The sequence below is a fragment of the Xenopus laevis genome, chromosome 9_10S (assembly GCF_017654675.1).
Source record: "Xenopus laevis strain J_2021 chromosome 9_10S, Xenopus_laevis_v10.1, whole genome shotgun sequence".
Lineage (NCBI taxonomy): Eukaryota > Metazoa > Chordata > Amphibia > Anura > Pipidae > Xenopus > Xenopus laevis.
This window is the reverse complement of record NC_054388.1, coordinates 12,749,812-12,770,248: the sequence shown is the minus strand read 5'-3', so window position 1 is coordinate 12,770,248 and position 20,437 is coordinate 12,749,812. Positions and strand designations below refer to the sequence as shown.

Sequence of the window (20,437 nt, the reverse complement as noted above, 5' to 3'; positions counted from 1 at the left end):
GGCCCGTCCCCTCTAGTTATGTTACTGGGAACAACGACTAATCCAGTTGGTTACTGCAGGCTGCATTGGTTGCAGCCTGGACTGGCAATCTGTGGGTTCTGGCAAATGCCAGAGCGGCTGCTATAAGGTCCCATAGAAAGTCAGTATTTAGTGGGCTGATGGAGGCTGTTTGGGCCTCTATGTGGGCTGATTGGGCCTCTGTGTTCCTGAAATGCCAGGGCCTATTTTAATTCTCAGTCAGGACCTGATTGGTTGATATCCGTGCTGCCATGCTGGATTCTAGCTGCCTATTAGCCAATTAGTATGTATTTTTGAAGGATAGGCCGCAGCCATAATGTCTAGTTCCAATGTAGCTGATTCCGACTGGCATGCACATTAGGCACCGTATAATCGGCAGCTAATGAGAAATGCTAGCTCATTTATCAACACTAGGCAAATTGGCCCATGGGCAGTTACCCATAGCAACCAATCAGTGAATAGCTTTTTAAAGAAAGCTGCCAGTAGAACAATGAATGCAGCAATTTGATTGGTTCCATGTGTTACTGCCCAGTGTTGATAAATGACCCACTGTATCTGCATAGCTGTGTCTATAACTACTGTTATTCCTGCCGGGGTTCACAACATTAATTAGATGTTTGCAGAAGGGCAGTGAAATGGAAACCATATACCTGGCTCCTCTCACAGGCCCAATTTGCAGCAGTAGTGTGGCATACACAAAATACAGGGTATCCCTAAATGCCCATAGGTGTCCCTTCCTAAGGGTTAAAGTGCACACCTCTGATTCTCCTACCTGTTAATTGCAAGCACCCATTAAATAATTTTGTTTTCCCCCTGACCTGTCCAAGGGCCCTTAGTAAGCAGCACCGTGGCCTAGATATTGTCTTTCCTACGTAGGATTGGGAGGTTCTGAACAGTTTCTGCTGTCATTGGTTGAGCTCCTACCCAGAGACCCACAGGAAACCAATTCCTGATATTACTGTTTGAAACATGCCCCCTATATTAGTTCCAGTTGCTACCCATGTCAGCCATGAATACCAGGGATACATTTGGGGCACATATTCCATCCTGTAACTTGTGATTTATAAAGACTGCAGCTTTAAAAACATCTAAAACCCAAATCCAAAATGCACCGATTGTCTGAAACGTTCTCCCTTTTATGGCACCCCTTTCTGGACACATACCATTCCTCCCAACTGTCCCGTTTTTCACAGGACAGTCCCAATTTTGATAGCTCAGCCGCCAGTCCCGGATTGTTACTGAAATGTTCCGACTTTCTCTTTGATCTCTGCACTGAAGGGACAGAAAAAGATACAACGTTTCTAACTTAATTGACAAACAGCCCAGAATACGTGGTAGGTGCACTTAGTCACATGACTGAGGGCAGCTGGGAAACTGACAATATATCTAGCCCCATGTCAGATTTCAAAATTAAAATACTTTTGTAACAGTTTAAGCTAAGCAAAGAAACAATTGTAACAATTTAAGATAAGCAGGTCTGTTTAGAAAACTGTAACTTGCAGCTTAAAGGGCAATTCACCTTCATTGGCAAAATTCTAATAACACATAAAAAAAACACAGAAATATGTTCAAACTTTCATAACCTGCCAAATTTTGTAAAATGAACATTTTTGGTAATTGGGGGGATGGGCACAAAGTGGGCGTGGTCAAATAATTTTTGTCCCTCTTTCTATTTCCAAAATGTTGGGAGGTATAAAACGCCCCAGAGCATGTGCAGGTCCAAATGCACAGAATGAGGGTTCAGCAGAAAGAATATACATGAAACCAGGGGTATACACACTTCGTATACAGCAGCCCTATGGCAAGCGTTAAAGCTATAGCGTCTGCTTTATATCGTAATTTCCTTCTAAGAGCTTATGATAGTGGCTAATCAGCCTGCTGTACTGACTCCTGTAATTACTGTAAAGACCCAGGAGATGATCTGGCTCTGTATTTACCAGTACAATAAGGATCAAGATGTCAGATAGTTTGCCTTCTTCCCCAGCCAGTCCAACCTCATTGATTTCTTACACAGACAATCAGCTACCGGCATATTCAAGGCCAACTTCAGGGCAGAGGAAAAATAAAAGCACAAAGAATCCATTATAGCAACAATCTTTAGATCTTTTTAGCAAGTACGTTAGGGATGTGGCTCTCCATAAAAGGAACCAATCTATGTCTAACAAGGTATACAACAACTGTTAGGGAGGGGATGCAGAATGACAGATAGCATGTCTTATCTGCTGCACTCAATAGGCCAGTTCACTATAAGCCATGCCACAAAATGGAAGAATATTTAACGATCGATTGATAATAAAGATGATCTCATTACAATAACCAAGTGCTAGGAAACTGGAAACATGAACATGTCTGCGCCCAGTCTGGTATTTAAACACAATGTACCAACTCTTCCATCAGTTTGTTTGTTTTTTTTGTAGCTCAACTAGTTCTATAGCAAAACCGCTTTTGACTTTACAGAGAAAGATATCTACTTATTCCTAAAACACAATGGGCCAATTGAAAGCCATCTACATTGCACGTGGTGTAAATAGCGATGGGCGAATTTGTTTGCCAGGCGCGAATTCGCAGCAAATTACCGATATTCGCAGCCGGCGAATAAATTGGCAAAACTGCTGCGAATATCGGTAATTTGCCGCGAATTCGCGCCTGCCAAACAAAAACGAGACGCCGGCGCCGTTGAATTTTTTTGCGAACGCCCCAAATTCGCACATCACTAGGTGTAAATTAGAAAACTGCAAGTGAAGTGAATCCTGATTTGTATCAACAGAGTAAGATGAATTTGCTACAAAAAGATCCCTTGACTAATTTGTGGTCCATCAAACCAGGTTTGTACAGATGAATTAAGATCCATCCTTATCTGCTCTGCACAGCATGGAACTTATCTTGCACCATGATTTATTCCTTGATGTAGAGAGATGGCAGAGACAGGAGCTGTACTATAAGGAAGAGGCTCATTCACAATATAATGTACACCATAATGTGAATTACAAGCATATTAGAAGTCATAAAGGAGGTTTGTGACATATAAAGGCACAGGCTGAGTTGTACAGGGAACTCTGAATATCACTCATGTATCATGTATTATAAGGGATATTGTACCCCCTACTGTAAATGATAAGGATATTAGAAGTCACTGAGGGGTTGTTCTGTGACCATATAAAGGCACAAGGCTGCAGGCTGAGTTATACAGGGAACTCTGGTTATCACTCATGTATTATAAGGGATAATGTACCCCCTACTGTAAATGATAAGGATATTAGTCACTGAGGGGTTGTTCTGTGACCATATAAAGGCACAAGGCTGCAGGCTGAGTTATACAGGGAACTCTGAATATCACTCATGTATTATAAGGGATAATGTACCCCTACTGTAAATGATAAGGATATTAGAAGTCACTGAGAGGTTCTGTGACCATATAAAGGCACAAGGCTGCAGGCTGAGTTATACAGGGAACTCTGAGTATCACTCATGTATTATAAGGGATAATGTACCCCCTACTGTAAATGATAAGGATATTAGAAGTCACTGAGGGGGTTCTGTGACTATATAAAGGCACAAGGCTGCAGGCTGAGTTATACAGGGAACTCTGAGTATCACTCATGTATTATAAGGGATAATGTACCCCCTACTGTAAATGATAAGGATATTAGAAGTCACTGAGGGGTTGTTCTGTGACCATATAAAGGCACAAGGCTGCAGGCTGAGTTATACAGGGAACTCTGAATATCACTCATGTATTATAAGGGATAATGTACCCCCTACTGTAAATGATAAGGATATTAGAAGTCACTGAGAGGTTCTGTGACCATATAAAGGCACAAGGTTGCAGGCTGAGTTATACAGGGAACTCTGAGTATCACTCATGTATTATAAGGGATAATGTACACCCTACTGTAAATAATAAGGATATTAGAAGTCACTGAGGGGTTCTGTGACCATATAAAGGAACAGAGTCTAATAAAGAAGCTAGCAATAGTTTAGTGAAAGAACACACTGTATTTATGAAAATATGCCACAAGATGTCGCTGGTTCCCTCCCAGACTATACACCGGAGGCTGGCAGTAGGGATATAGGCAGTGGAACCGGTACCTAAAATCTATTACACACTATGATTCTATTTAAAGGGGACTGTGAATAAGTTGCCGATAATTTGGGTGAAGTGGAGGGCTCTGGACTGCTCCTTGATCCAATCCTTTTTAATCCTGGTGTTATAATGCTGCATATTAAAGTGGAAATTCACCTACAAATGAACTGTTTAACATGTTAAAAACAATTAAAGTCTAAGAGGCATTGCAAGTTGCCTTTTGTGTTTATCCGGTTGGTCCAGGAATGTCTTGCACTGTGGGCTTTATCCCCTTCCTTAAATAAGATCTGTGAACAAAGGTAAACACTGTAAGCCTGGAGATTTACATACCTCCCAACTGTTCCTTTTTTGGAGGGACAGTCCCTCTTTTGACAGCTCAACCCGCAGTCCCTCATTTGTACTGGAAAGTCCCTCTTTTCTCTGCACTGAACAACCAGAAAAAGAAACAAAGTTTCTCACTTAATTGGCTTTTAGCAGAGAGCCCAGAACAGCTAACAGGTGCAAATAAGATACTTTGTAACAATTTTGAGAAACAAAAACACAGTTTAGATAAGGAGAAATATTTTCAAACATTCATAACCTGCCAAATTTTGTAAAACAAACATGGTAATTAGGGGGTGTGGCCACAGAAAGGGGTGTGGTCAAAAAATTGCTGCGCTACATGCGGGAAAAAATTTTTTGTCCCTCTTTTTACTTCCAAAATGTTGGGAGGTATGGATTTAGCTGCTGGGTTCAAAGGCTTATGCTTCACGGTCTCTACGGAACTCTATGAAACTAACTAACCAACACTTAAAATCCTTCATTTTTGATCCAGGAATTGATGAAGAAAGAGTCACAACATTGGCCATGTGCAACCCCGCTGGAATGGTCATAAAAACCTGTAATTGTGTGAGCTTGAGCGAAGCCTAAATATCAGTAAAACCATGCTGGATATCACTGAAGGTGAGTCCAAGAATCCCCACCTCAGGTTGCTCAGACAATTCATAGGCAATAGTTGGGACTGAGATTCAAAATAGGCCCTGACATTTCAAGTATCCAGATTCCAGAGCAGGGCAGCCATCAGGAGGGGGGACAGGGGGGAGAGTTGTAGGGCGCCCAAGGGTAAGGGGGGCCCGGCCACACCACACTTACTTGATTAGCCAGGCCCCCCAACTTTCTGAGAGCTGCTGACTTTGGGAAGGCATGGACGTTTAAGGGGCCCTGGCCACCAATTTTTTTTTCGCATGTGGGGTCCTAGCCACCAATATTTTTTAATGGGGGGGGCCCTGGCCACAAATGTTTTTTTTATGGGGGCCCTGACCAATATATTTTTATTTTTTATTAAGATGTGGGAACCCTAGCCACCAATATTTTTTTTGTTTTTTTACTGTGTGGTGGGGAAGGCTGACCTGTAGGTGGGGCTTGCGGTGGGGGCCCAGGTAACTGATAGTTAAAGTAACCGACAGACACAATGAGCCCTGGTTTCTTTCTCACTGACTGATGAATATCATGGATTAAGAAACTATAAAACCCATATGACATCATAAAATGAGGTGGAGGCAGAAAATGTCTTTGTCAGTTGCTACCTGCTAATTTTTACCGGTTGGCAACATAAAAAGGCTTCGGGGCACTTCAAGGGTTGGGGCCTAACTAGGGTTGCCACCTTTGCTGATGGCTAAACCTGAACATGGGGGGGAAGGGCAGATAACATTGGGGGTGGGGCAGCAATGTGGGAACAGGCATGATGACATCAGAGGTGGGCACAATGATGTTGGTGGAGTTATGACACCAGGGCAAGGTTATTACATCATTTCGATGCAACGGGCTGGATTTCTATCCAGTATTCTCAATGTTTTAAAGTGTTGATGCCCAGTTCAAAACCAGACAGGTGGCAACCCTATCTCTAGCTATATTCTGCTTGATGATTAAGCCCAATTCTTTAATTACAGGAGTGAGATCTATTATACAGAAATCAGTTATCCAGAAAGCTCTGAATTACAGCAATGCTAATTTAGAAAAAAAACGTATTTTTGATTGATTTGCTTTTTTTTTGTATCTGTAATAGTAAGAAATGAACTTCACTTGATAGTAACTAAGCCATGAGGAGGTGCGTATCTTTGTATTCAGATGCTTTTCATGTATTGGCCAGATTATTGTTCTGGTTTCATAAGGCTGAAACCCGAAAAGTTTGGACCCGAACAGGCCTTACAAAAACCGTTTGGGTCAAAAATGAACAGGTGGCAACCCTAGGCCTAAGATCATTGAAAGCAAGTTTTTCAGGGAATGTGGATGCAATGATGCGGTGGGCAGAAGCCAAAATTTATCGTAAATTATGTTCGAATAAGACACCTCTGCCAACAGCATACGGCCCTTCTCAGGGTCATCACTGAGTTTCATTCAGACGGAGCGGATGGACTACTGGACTCATTTAAGAGTTTCAACAGGAAGCCCCTCCTTGATCCAGTCTACTTTTATTCTACTTCTTAAAGGGAAAGTAAAGTCTAAAATAGAATAAGGCTAGAAATGCTGTATTTTGTATACTAAACAAACATGAACTTACTGCACCACAAGCCTAATCAAACAAATGGTTTATGCTTTCAAAGTTGGCCACAGGGGGTCACCATCTTGTAACTTTGTTAAACATCTTTGCAAGACTGTGCACATGCTCAGTGTGGTCTGGGCTGCTTAGGGATCATCATAAATTATCAAAACAGCACAAGTGAAATAATATCTGCCAGAAGCCGATACAGCAAGAATAATCAGAATATACAAACTGCACTGGGTCCTGTGTTATGTAATCTAATGTGGATTTTATAGTTTTTGTATTGTTTAATATAAACTTTCTCCAACTCTGCAGAACCAGTGGCTGCAGCAAAATAATCCTCCAAATAGAATCCCAGTTTATCTGTTTATATCTGGCTCCATGATCTTTGTACCTGCATCTGGAGTTGAAAACAAGAAAAGGGGATGTAGAGGCAAAAATAAAATCCAATACAAATCTCTTACACAGTCACTGACTGCTCTACAGGGAAACAAACAAAGCTGCTTGAGTTCTGCATGGCTGGGAAGACAGGTGCTCCCCCTGCTGTTCATAAGTATGATTGTTTCCCTGCAGAGCAGTTAGGGACCGTCTGACAATTCCTATCCACAGCAGTAAACAAAGGGATAATTTCACTGCATACAGTCAGGTTCACATTTTTTAAAGTATATTGGAGATAAGTTTCTTTTTTATTAAAGAAAGTAAAGATGGATTTTATTTTTGCCATTACATGCCCTTTAATTCTAAAAACCTAAGCTTTCACTGGTCAGGGCTCAAACTCATCCTCTTCGCCTTCACTTCCACTAAAGGGTTGAGTTCTTGAAGTGTAAAGGGTTACACAATTTAACCATTGGTTGGAGGGCCCCTTTTCAGAAACACAAAACCCACAAATATAAACATCCCTCCACCCCCATAATTATTCTAAGCCCATACCTGGTCTTAGCATTCCTTAGGGAAATAAACAGTATTATAATCACGGCAACACTTATATTCCTGCTCTTTATTTTGTGGTTGGTAATATATACACACAGAACAAAAACAAAAATTTGCTCTCAAGCACTTCCGAGAAGGGCGGAATAAAAATGCAGAAATACTTCAGGATTACACTGTGGAACATGAAAAACACATTCAGGGAAGGGGAAGACAAAAAAAAAAAAAAAATTAAAAAGTTGTACCAGCACATCACCATATTAGTGTCAAGTGTGACAAAGTGATTGAACTTGTGGAAATACTCAAAAAATATTCATCGTAATCCTAGTGTTGTGACTCATTTTCCGTGTTGTCATTGAGAAAATTCAAGCAAGAATAAAAGTTTAATAAAATATATATAAAATAATAGCTTAATTCACAATGTTGTGCACAAGCAACAAAAACAAACATAACAAAAAGGAAAGAAAAGCAAGTGAAAGCTGACATTTCCAGCATTTTCCTCTCGCAGTGGGCTCGTCTGGATTACTGCCCAACGTTCAGGTGTAGTGAGGCACAGACAGGAAAAAAAAGCTGAATGTGTTTTCGGAGATCTCAAAAGTACATTGACAATTTTTATTCTCAGGAACCCGATCATGGAAAACATAAAAACGTACACACGACAAATACATCACATCAAGAAGACATAGAAATAATAAAATACCCTTTTAAGAAGGTCAAGTCTTTGTCCCGTCAAGTTCATATGATCATTGCATTGTCCAAATGGAAAACAAGTCTTATAGTCAAGGACTATGCCAACACTATCGCTGGATCTTGCAAAAGGGAACCCTACAGCTTTGGTGGACTTTAGGAATGGGATGAACACCTGGACTTGAGCCCATTGCTGGTGTCTTTACTTGGATAGCTCAATTCCACTGTATCCAAGATGAAGTCCTCACATTTGGTACAGATGTCCATGCATGTCCAATTTTTCATTGTTCGTTTGTGAAATGGAATATTATCCGAGAGATCCTGGGGCTCAAACACCAATGGGACACTTAAAAGAAAAAGGCATTTATTATGGCTGCAGGCCTAGCTAATGGAAACCGGACTATTTCAAGGTTGGCAATATAACATTCATTCTTATCTATAGATCTAATATACGCACAGACATATTCTGTGCCTATAAGCTGCCCTATAACGTGAAGGAAACAATATGGCAACAATATAGCCATATGAATAAAAACAAATGTACCTGGTCTTCCATAAATTATGTTCTAATGACCATGAACATTGGCTATAAGAAGGTCAAACTGCTTACCTGGAACAGTCCCACTGTAATGTTTCCCTACAGAACAACTGGGTTCTCTGCTCCTGACATGATGGATCATCATCCCTGGTCAGGACCAGAGTCTTGAAGAAGCTGAGTGGAAGGTGCATACACTGCTTGAAAGGCATCAGCATCTAAATAAAGACATTTATTGTATGGAGTACCTTCCAGAGTCATATTTCAAGTACTCTAAGTTTCCTAAATGAATCCTTATAATTTTACTTTAATGACTGGCAAAATATGAAGAACAAAACAACCATTCAGACATAACTATGAAATGTGCCACATGCCTATTCTTTTATTCCAGCTTTTAGCTACAACCTTTATTCTTTGGGCAACACCCCCTGTCTCATGAAAAATTTTAAACAGTGATTTACCTCAACACAGCACTCTGGGCAGATCACCCTGTTTTAAAAAAAAAATAAAAATAAAAATGTTAGAAGAGAAAGGAAAATATTGCTAGAGTTGTTAGTAATTGGTAAGACTGATGGAGCAATTTAAGCCTCAATAACCCCAGTGGCAGAATGGGGATATTATGACACATAGAACCAATTGGAAATCAGAGCCATCTTCCATGACACCGGGCTTAAAGACAAAACATTGTATTGACTAGTAAACACATTAGCCACCCAAACTGTCCATAATACATCCATTTAAAATGACATCACAGCAGCCCACCATACCCCAAACAGCTTAATCAAGTGCCAAATCTGCTAGGACACAGCCTATGTGGTAATAAGGTAGGGAAAGACTCATTTAGAAGGTAGATTTTCTAATGGTAAACCATTAGAAACATTTAAATTACCATCATTAGACAATGTACAAATGGGAAAACACCATCAAGGCTTAGACATTAAAATACAATAATAATCCCGCAAATGCCAGATTCATCCATGCACTTTTTTTTGGTCGAAGTTTCTCTCCAGTAGCCTTGACCAATGGTAACCCCATCTCTGAATTAAGAGCATTCCCCCATGGACTGGAAGGTGAGAAAGACCAGTAAAATGTATATTACCTTTCGCATATTTTACAAGTGTAGGGCCAGGTGAAGAATAACCTTTTCTTGTGGCAGCAGAAGCAAATCTAAAAAGATCGATCCTTGTTAGAACAAATGGGAGGAAGCTACCTGAAAGTTGACCATACATGCAAGACTTATTTGTTTACGGAGATCACCAAGCAAGTGTATTTTTTTTTTTTTTTAATTTTTTAATTTTTTTTTTATTAGGCCACCCAGGAGGTGAGCCAACTCGACTCATACAGCAATTAGATTCCATAGGAAATAGAAGATGGGCAGTATCCATAGTGTGAATCATTGTCTCGACAGGATTTATTTCCGAGTCTCAATGAAATAGGCTTATTTTAATACAATAATAAATTCTAAAGGGCATCTTTGCATAATACATTACCCTGCTCCCAGAGAATCCATAATTCTGCAGGAAGTTGACCATCTCGGCTTTCACAATCTCACGGCGAGTCGGCACTAGTTCAGCTATAGTAGGTACTGGCCGGACTTTGGGATAGCGGCAACTCTGTTGGGAATTTAGATTATAAAGACTGTAGAAACTGCCTTTAAACTTTTAGTTACAGTGGCGTAACTAGACATCTAGGTGCCCTGGAGCGAAAATTTGCAACTCCCCCCCCAAAACTCATAGAACGATGGTGCAGTGGCATTTCCATGTATAAATACTCCAAACCTAATAGAAGGATGGTAGTCACAATTCCATGTATAAATACCCCAAAACTCATAGGGAAATTACACAAATAGTCTAGGAGCGGGGGGGGGGGGGGGAATCTGCAGTGCAGAGTAGAAAAGGACCATCCTTAAATCCTGCAGCCGAGTCCTGAACGCATTAACTTAAAACTGGTGCCTTTTTCCCTTCCTACCATTACACATCGCATAGCTGAGGTCACACAGGGCATCTCCCCACCCCTCTTAGTCTCCCATTGTTTCTAAGTGCCTGTAAAGAACGGGTGAAAAAAAGACAAAGAAAAAGATACTTTTGGCTGTGTACTTTTCCTCGCTGGACACGGGCCCCATCGGACCCTGGTGCAGTTGCACCCTATGCAACCCTGGTAGTTACGTCACTGTTCAGTTAGTTACGCCACTGTTCAGTTACAACCTCCTTAAAGGAGAAGGAAATTCCCTGGGCGCAAAAACCCTCCCCCCCCTGTGTTGCCCCCCCTCCCTCCTGGCCTACCTGTCCCACCGGGCAAATGCCCCTAACTTGTTACTCACTCCTCTGCGCAGGTCCAGTCCACGGAGTTCACAGGCGCCATCTTCTCCCAAGCGATCTTCTTCCTGCTTTAACCGGCGTTTTTGGCGCATGCGCAGTAGGAGCATTTCGCTGGTGTGGATCTACTGCGCATGCGCCAAAAGTCACGAAGAAAACTGGACTTTTGGTGTATGCACAGTAGATCCGTACCAGCGAAATGCTCCTACTGCGCATGCGCCAAAAACGCCGGTCAAAGCAGTAAGAAGATCGCTTGGGAGAAGATGGTGCCTGTGAACTCCGTGGACTGGACCTGCGTAGAAGGGTAAGTAACAAGTTTGGGGCACTTGCCCGGCGGGACAGGTAGGCCAGGGGGGAAGGATTTTTGCGCCCAGGGGGTTTCCTTTACCTTTAATGCAAGAACATTCAATTTCAGAATGCACCTACCCGCTCAGAGTGTTTCTTTTGAAGGGGACTTTCATAAGAACTGGAGCGTTTGTGGGATGAATATTTCAACACATCATAGTTTAGGAAGCTGCTGTTTTTAAGGTCCACTTGGGAAGACGTCAGCACTGGAACAAACATCAGATCTGCAAAATTGTGTCAATATCGGCATGTCAGAAGGCACTACAACAGACGTTCTATGCTACTGTGACCTTGAATTACAGGAGATGTGTGCCAATATTCTAAGCCAATTTCTATATGATAAAAAAAAAAAAAAAAACACACCTTCATAATAAATTCGCATTCAATTATTCAGGTGCAAGGTGTTGTTGGTCACTTACTGGAACACTGTTTGTACTGACCAAACGTGGCTTCTAGTACCCCACCTGAACAGGTTCATTTATTAGGGTGCAGAAAATGTCAAAAGGCATGTTGCTTAACATTGGAATGACTATATAAATAAAATGGACCCCTTTTTTTAAATTTTGCATTTTGGACATCTGTTACAATCCAAAAATGTTGGGTTAAACATTCTATTTTGTGTTGGAAGTACTGTAGAAGGGCCTATTGTGACCCAATTGCCATGTTAAAGTAAAAACACAACAGCAAAAGTTTGTCACAGTGGGAAATACATGTTGATTTATAATATTTAAAAAGAAATTCTAAATCTTAGCAGTTATGAGACTTTATATACTGTAATGAAGCCCACTGGTGCCCTAGAGTGGACACATGCCTGTTATACCATTCCTACCCCCCAGGTAGCACTGTATAGCTGTTCCCTTTAAAGGGGTTGTTATCTTTTAATATGATGTAGAGTGTGATATTCTGAGACAATGTGTAATTGAGTTTCATTTTTTTAAGGTTATTTAGCTTTTTATTCAGCAGCTTTTCAATTTGCATTTTAAGCAATCTGGTAGCTAGGGTCCGAATTCCCCTAGCAACCATGCCTTGAATAAAGACTGGAGTATGGAAAGAGTCAGAAGGTAAATAATTCAAAAACCAAGAAATGACAACCAATTGAAAAGTTGCTTAGAATTAACCATTCTATAACATACTAAAAGTTAACTGAAAGGTGCTACGCAATATGTTGGCGCTATATAAATACATAATAATAATAATAAAACCACCCCTTTCAACAGACTTTTAAAGGTTAGTCATTTGGTACCTGTACTGCTTGAGGTCAGGTCTGCAAATTTGTTGTCCGATGATGTTTCAGAGCTGTCTGACTGCCAGCTGATTTTCACCTAGTAATGCAGGGAGTGCTAAACATATTATGAACCCCAGATGCAACAAGCAAAAGTTTAGGCGCTTAATATGCATCACCCAATGCCCAATCCAAGTTCCACCTTCTTTCAGTAAAAAGCACTTACATCACTTTCATTATCGCCCAGATCGAAGGCCTGAGGGGTGCTCCTCACATGGCTCACTCTGTAGCCAACAGGGGAAAGGGAATCATCACTTTGGGTGAAACTTTGTGAAGTCAATGAATCATCGTCATCATCTGGTGAGGAAGAAGGGGGGCGAGATATCAGAACACTCAAACAGTGTTTCACCCAACAGAAAATGTAGTAGAAAATCTACAGCATTTGAACATAAATGCTAAGGACATATCCGGACCATCAATAAAACAGACTTTGTAGGGGCCCTTGGATTGTCCATCCTAGAGTTCTTTGGTTACATTACAACTGCCAGTAACCTTCAGCTTTTAAAATGTATAGTATTCCCATCACCATGTTGCTCTATTGCCACCACTGGGTCAAAGCAGTCAACTCTGCATTACATAACCTAAAAATGAGGAGCAAAACACCACCTTGTTAGGTCTGTGTTCTCCACTTAATTTGTCATAAATCAACAAATTAGAGTTATGTTGGTTCAGAGGCAAACCATAATAGTATCCCAAGCAGTAGATGAGTGAAGAGCCCTATAAGGAATCTAGAGGAGTCCTTATGAATGAAACCAGAAGAGCTAGTATTGTACCAAGGCCGATTGGACTTTGGAATTGAATGCCAAGTCCTCCCATTATTTGCCTAAGTGCTTATGGACTATTGATCTAAGCAATGTAGTATAAGTGTATAACAGCCTATTGGGAGCTTTATACTGCGGGTCAAGTGTGTGGCACCCCGGTTCTACTCCCTGGGCACATTTAGATCTCTCACTGCTTTCTATGATTTTCATGGACTGTGCTAAAATCCCATGTACGACTAGGGTTGCAAACTTTTCTGGAAAAAAACACCAGCCTTCCTATATTCTTGCCGTTTTTTCCTATTAATAACATTGGCATCAAGCATAATTTTTACCGGCCAGGCCGGTAAAACACCAGCCAGGTGGCAACCTTATGTACGACCTTGTTGCTGGACACCCACTATACAGAGAAGGTTCCTGGTAACAGGAACAAGATAATTCTGTGCATTTGGTCATTGCACAAGACATTAGCAGCAATAAAAAAAAAAAAATGAAATCCAAAATGAGGCACCTCCCCCTGGCAGTTGTAGTCAGTAACTATTAGGAAAAATGGCACCTTGAAGGGAATTTCCCTTTCTTCTCCGTGTTGATCTGAGCTTCTTGCCAGACTTAATTTCACTCATCAGAAGCTCATGCAGACTGGGCTCCTCTTGAGACTTTTCCTTCAGTTTGCGCTCCGATGCCTGATGCACATGCAAGGGGGAAAAGAATTGTAAACTCAAAGTGTAATGCAGAAATAACACTTTGCATGGATAACTGGTATTTCTAGAATGAGTATATATAAATAAATGCACAACCCAATGGTTTGCTGCCAATAATTGCCCCAGAAAAAACATTTATACTTACTGGTCTCAGGGGCTGTGAACGGATAAAGTCCATGATGAAGTTTTCCACACTCTGACTCATTTTTCTTTTTGGACTGTCCTGAGTGGGGAAAAAAAACAAGAGGGATCATGTGGTGTTTATACAAATGGCCTGTAGATGTCACTTTGCTCATACTTATACTGTGCATACTTCCTGGTAGCTTAAAAGTGAAAGCTGACTTGTGTAACAGCTGCATGAGAGCCTGCTAATAAAGCAGTTATACTCTACTCATCCTCGGCTACCCAAAACATAATTGACGACGAGATGGCTCTTCTACCTCTGCAGCAGCCTGCACCTTTTCTTCCAAACCCTGGTGAGCCTACCATATCTTTTACTGCTTGGATCCGTATGTTTGAAAATTACATTATTGTTGCTGACCAAGGGGAGATTTTTGCTGCTAGAAAGCGTGCTTTACTTATTCACTGCCTGGGAGCAGAGGGACAGTGTATATTCTATACATTACCAATACCTGATGATACTTATGAAACTGCTCTTACTGCTATAAAGAACTTTTTTTGTGCCAAGAGTATGTGGTTGCTGAAAGATATAAATTCCTCCATCGTGAACAACATAATTGGTGAATCCACAGAACAATTTGTAGCAGCTTTGAGAGAGCTGGTTGTTGCCTGTGAGTTTGGGAATCTAACAGATGAAATGCTAAGAGACCAAACAGTGGAAAAAACGAACTCACCTCGCAGTAGAGAGAGACTGCTCCTAGAGCAGGATTTAACCCTTGCAAAGGCTATTACAGTTACTAGCCAAACGTGCCATGTAACAACCCAATCATCTCCTGCTATTACATGGCAGACAGATGCACACTCAGTTACATGTTGCAGACATCAAACTTCCACAAAATACTGTGCCTGCAAAATCTACTGCTGACATTGTGAAACATCAACAAGCCAAATTCAATGCTTATACTGACAGAAAACGTGGTGCAAGAGAAGTACATTTTCAGCCTGGATCTTTAGTCTGAATTAAGAAACCAGGAATACTGAAATGAGGACAATCTAAATTTACTACACCACTTGAAGTGAGACGCCAGCGAGGACCAAACACATGAACTGTCTGATGGACACATATGGAATGTAAGTAATCTTGCTGCTGTTAGATATGACTTTGGAGAAGCTCCATTTGATAAAGGACATTTTCCTACTCCTGATGTCAACTGCAATAGGGAAGAAAGTGAACCTATAAGGGGTTCTGAGAAAATCCGAAAACTACCTGCATGGACCCAGGACTATGGGATGTGAGTAATGTATATTATTGCATTTGCCCAAATGCTTTCATACTGTTGGGGGAATATGTGGTGTTTGTGCAAATGGCCTGTAGATGTCACAGTGCTCATACTTATACTGTGCATACTTCCTGGTAGCTTAAAAGTGAAAGTTACTGTTGTGTAATGGCTGAATGAGAGCCAGCTAATAAAGCACTGTTATACTCTACTCATCCTCGGCTACCCAAAACATAACAGACCACATGTTAAAAGACATTAGTGAAACTACAGGAGTGGTTTTCTTTTAAATTAGCTAGAAGTTAGTTATATACAGCAGATGGATCTATTCTGAGAATTGTTTTAGTTGAGTTGTTTTGTCATTAGTTTTAAAGAAAGCTAAATGGCTGCTAGGGTCACTGACCCCCCATCAACCAAAACACAGATTTAGGAGGATGAAATAATTTGCTTTTTGCAGCAAAGGGACCAAAGACACTTATCAAATTAACCCCCGGACACAAATAGAGACCCACCCCCTCACCTTGACTTCCCGAAGGGTATATCGCTTGGCCCGGATATCGTTCATCAGCAGCTCAAATGGAGTAAGTTCATACTCTGCAGGGAGGCCCACGTGCTCCTTGGAGTTGCGGAGCCTGATGCCCAACCTAAGTTCCTTTATAACATTGCTCCATAGGTTTCCCTGCAAGGAATAGTGATAGAATTGCACCACCACATGTGCACATAGAATCTGCCTGGTGTGCTTGAAGGAACAGTAAGGAAAAAAAAAAAAAAACTCACCCAGTTGTCGTACAAAATGATGGCGTCTTTATCCAAAATATGTTCTACTTCCAGCTTTCTCAGGCTCTACAATAAGCCACCAAAAGGAATATCATTGTGAATACAGATTGTAATTAGGATATCTGAAGACAAGCATAGTACCTGCTTGTAAGGGCCCCTTCTGAGTTTAAAGGCACAGTACACAAAGGAAAACTAAATAGAATTTTTTTTTAAAAAATTGTAGCAGTGTTACTCACAACACCACTTGGTCCTTCCATCAGGTTAACAGGCACTCAATACTGCCCCACACCACACTGGACTTGTGAACCCAGCCTAGCCTTTCAGCTGCATCACCTACTGGTCAAGTAGTCCGTCCTACGACCCTCCACTTCGCCCCAGCTAGGACTTTTGACTTGTGCCACCTGCCTCCTTCAGTCAGCTTGACACCATGCCAGTGCCAACTCTGACCTTTCCAGGTAGGAATTTCAGTCACCTTAGCCTGGGTTGTCCACATTGTCCCTATTCTCACACTTTTCCCTTACTGTGGTTGAACCATGGCTACTAAGCCACTCTTACAAACTAGCCCTGTCTGGCTAAGGCAACTAGTGCCTGTAGTTAAAAGACCCGACTGCCTATACCTGCAGGATCTGAAGACCACACCCTGAGCGGAACCCCTCCGTTTATACCTTCCACCACCACCTGTCTCTATTTTCCTCTAGTGGTGAAGGGGAACACTACACCTGAACTCTATCTAGTGGCAGTTTTATCAAATTACTATTAACACATTCATTCACCCATATTTCAAATACAACTCAAAATTCTCATACACACACAAGCAATCAGCATACAACATCTCAATCAATTTCTAGTAGACATTATGGTTCACCCCCTTACACGTTCGATAATGATCAGGGGGTCCATATAGCCCTACTGACCACTAGCTTGACAGCCCTTCTCTTACACTTCTAATAATGTCTAGGGCCCTTGAGAAGCTCAAGGCCTATAAATATCCCTTGGATGGCTATATTGTTCCTATGGGCCACCAGTTAGACAGCACTGCTCTTAGGCTTCATGGGCATTTTGCTTTGGCCTCAATGTACATATGCAATGCATGCACCAAGCTCATCTTATTGTTATAGGCAGTAAACCAATAAGAGCAGGGTAAGAAAGGACACTTACCTGTTTAGACCTCTCTATGGTAAGGAGGAGGTTGCAGAATTCTTTGTGCTCTGCAAAGAGGACCCGGCAGACAGCTCTGTAATGGCTGGAGGCTTCCGAGGGGGTGAACAATCTTTCAGCGCATTGCTAAAATAAACAAAAGCTCTGTTAACTAGGAAGGGGGGACATAAAATTAGATGTCCAGCTTGCCATTCATCACCTGTAACTCTCAGTATACCCACCCCCTCTTGACTTGAAGTTCATCCCCAGGCTGTACCTTTATGATGTCCTTCAGTGTGATGGGACACTGAAAATGTAGGTTGTAGTCCATAGTGATGTCATGGAGGCCCAGCATTCCGTACAGAAGTTTATCTAGGGGCTCACTTAAGACGCGTTCCATGTCGTTGGTCAGGCCCCAGTCCAGTGCTGCATATATGACCTGCCCAATGTGTTCAATGAGCTTTAAAAGTAAAAAAAGAATTTAAGTCTCTATTTTTCATTCATTTCAGCATTGTGCCGATTCTAACAGTGCTGCCCTAACATGTACAACCCAATCAGTACTTCCCAATACTTAGTCTTAGCTCTACTCCTAGTTCACGGGTTCAGGAAAAAGGTCAAACTATATCAGTCCTTAAAGGCGCATGTACCAAGAGTGAGGCAACAGACTATACATCTAAGTACTGGCACATCTTGGGCACCATAACCTGCCAGTGAAAGGTGGCCAACACTTTCTGCAACCCAGCTGGTTGGGAGTTTGCGTTCAGCATCACAATTGTATTTTAGGAATGACATAAAACAAAATCCTTACAGGAATTCGAGAAAAAGGACAAATTTACCTTTCTCTCAGACGGATTCACGTCGTGGGATCCTGAAATGAGAACGTTACACTATCACTTTAATTCTAGACGGTGGAAATGACTACTATATCTGTATGCCCTTTAAACCTGTCTGCTCGCTTACAGATGGAGGCAAAGATATGTACATTAGAACTGTTCAACAGCACCGGATAGTTCCACATCTCCCATTACTAGCCTTTATTAGAACGTCTGATGATATGGCTTGGAAAGTACATAAATAAGGTTTAAGTTGCCATTGAGTGACTGCTGAATATTTCCATGATAAATCCAAAAAAAAACCAACACAAAATTATTCTCATACTATGCAGGCATTGGTTGTACAAATACATTTTAAAAACTCAGATAGGCCCCCCCAACGCCCGATTATTTGTACGCATGAGGTCTCCTTAGGATTCAGTGCCCCAGTGTGGCTGCAACTATGAAACTATAGTTTTGCCCAGTGGCATTTAAAGTTACCAACATGCACTGTATTTATGCCCAATATCATGGTTAAAACATAACAGCAGTAGGTTTAGGGATAGGCATCTCACCACACATTAAATTCATACTTCACATGTCTAATTAGCAGCCGATTTGAAAGCAGACTGCTTTGTTTTCAAGGTAGCCCAGTTGCATGGATCTAGATTATTGATTAGCCAGGCAGCATATTGATGTAGGCAAGGGTTTAAGTGGCAGTCCTGGGTAGAGAGTCAGGGAGGCAAGATAAATCCTGCTCAGAAATCATTTTGTGAAAATCCAGTATAATGACAAATTAACTTAGCCAGGCTATATAAATTTAATACAGGCTAAGTATAAATGAGCAAGGTGTCACCCTGCCCTTGATATGTAGAAATAGGAAGGTGAAACATTACCATTACGGGCACCTCGCGGCTCCTTACCGACCCAGGGCACATAGGACACGGTGCCATCTTGGTGAACATGAATGCTTTCCACCCCACAAACAAACGGCACCTGCTTTGCACCCCAAAATATCTGCTTGAGTTTGATACAGCACTGATAGCACAGGGCCCAGGCTTGCTCCTCGCTGATTGGCTGCCCATAACCCTGTAAAATCGCCTTTAGGGTCACTTTACTGCAACCCCCTGGGGGTCTGTTTTCATCCATATTTCCAGAATGAGTTGGGGGATTTCTTCCCCTTTATCTCTGTGTAAATTTCTCTATAAACACCACTCTCTCACTCTCTGTCTGTGTGAACAGTTTACACAGGGCCCTCACCTCCCACCCTCTTATAGAAACAGGAGTTGGACATCAGCTCCAATTAGTCCATTAACCCTTCAGCAGCCATAAACCCAGTTACACATCTTGAGCGCCAGTTGCATTTAGGAAGACTGCACCATAATAATAAATATAGGACAACATGGCAAAAGTAATACTTTAAATTGGTCGGAGCAAAAAATAAAATGAAAGGAAAAATAAATAAAATAACACAGCCCCCCAAAAATCTGCTTTTTCTTGGACTCCACCACGACAAACAGGCCTCTAGCTCTACCCAGACATATATCAAATTCATATTTGCCATTTACATTATGTTGACAATCTGTGCTACAGTTCGTAGTCCATGTGGGTTGCATCATAGAAAATAGTGTGGCCTATATTTAGGCTAAAATGACTACTAACTTTAATAGGAGATTTTTTTTATCTTTTTTTCTTTTATCTAAATGTGCCAGGGTTAGACGAAGGGGTAGGCAACTAAGAGGTTGTGCAGCTGGGCAGTAAATAAGCTAGAGATGCACCGAATCCAGGATTCGGTTCAGGATTCGGATTCGGCCGAATCCTTCTGCCTGGCCGAACTGAATTCAAATCCTAATTTGCATATGCAAATTAGGGACGGGGAGGGAAAGTACTCGACTTTTTGTCACAAAACAAGGAAGTAAAAAATGTTTTCCTTTCCCACCGCTAATTTGCATACGCAAATTAGGATTCGGATTCGGTTCGGTATTCAGCCGAATCTTTAGCTAAGGATTCGGCCGAATCCGAAATAGTGGATTCGGTGCATCCCTAGAATAAGCGGAGACCATTCAGTAGTGAGCAGCAAGAGGCAGCTGTACTGAACATTTGATGGGGGTTTGGCATGCAGACTAATAGTAGAGGAGGTG

The 20,437-nt window shown here is 41.5% G+C and overlaps 1 protein-coding gene across 2 annotated transcripts; it reads right to left on the bottom strand.

Annotated features, from left to right (window-relative positions):
* Positions 1–7,600: 7,600 nt before the first annotated feature.
* spire1.S (spire-type actin nucleation factor 1 S homeolog) lies at positions 7,601–19,559 on the bottom strand. Of its 2 annotated transcripts, none has more exons than XM_041577791.1 (16): positions 19,193–19,559; positions 18,321–18,352; positions 17,762–17,944; positions 17,506–17,631; positions 16,348–16,413; positions 16,091–16,249; positions 14,319–14,396; positions 14,029–14,164; positions 12,881–13,011; positions 12,676–12,754; positions 11,514–11,656; positions 10,263–10,385; positions 9,872–9,939; positions 9,234–9,261; positions 8,848–8,990; positions 7,601–8,583 (listed from the first exon to the last, which is right to left on the bottom strand). In XM_041577791.1, exons 1-16 carry the CDS (start codon positions 19,443–19,445, stop codon positions 8,394–8,396), a joined length of 1,938 nt encoding a protein of 645 aa, XP_041433725.1. In that variant the 5' UTR covers positions 19,446–19,559; the 3' UTR covers positions 7,601–8,393.
* Positions 19,560–20,437: the final 878 nt, after the last annotated feature.

Bases quoted from the DNA above. Each gene is read 5' to 3' on its own strand.
- spire1.S (XM_041577791.1), bottom strand. From the start codon at position 19,445: ATGGATGAAAACAGACCCCCAGGGGGTTGCAGTAAAGTGACCCTAAAG. The intron at 13,012-14,028 runs GTGCCATTTTTC...CTTCCTCACCAG, and splicing joins AAAGGGAAATTCCCTTCAAG to ATGATGACGATGATTCATTG. The intron at 8,991-9,233 runs GTAAATCACTGT...GTCTTTATTTAG, and splicing joins GCCCAGAGTGCTGTGTTGAG to ATGCTGATGCCTTTCAAGCA.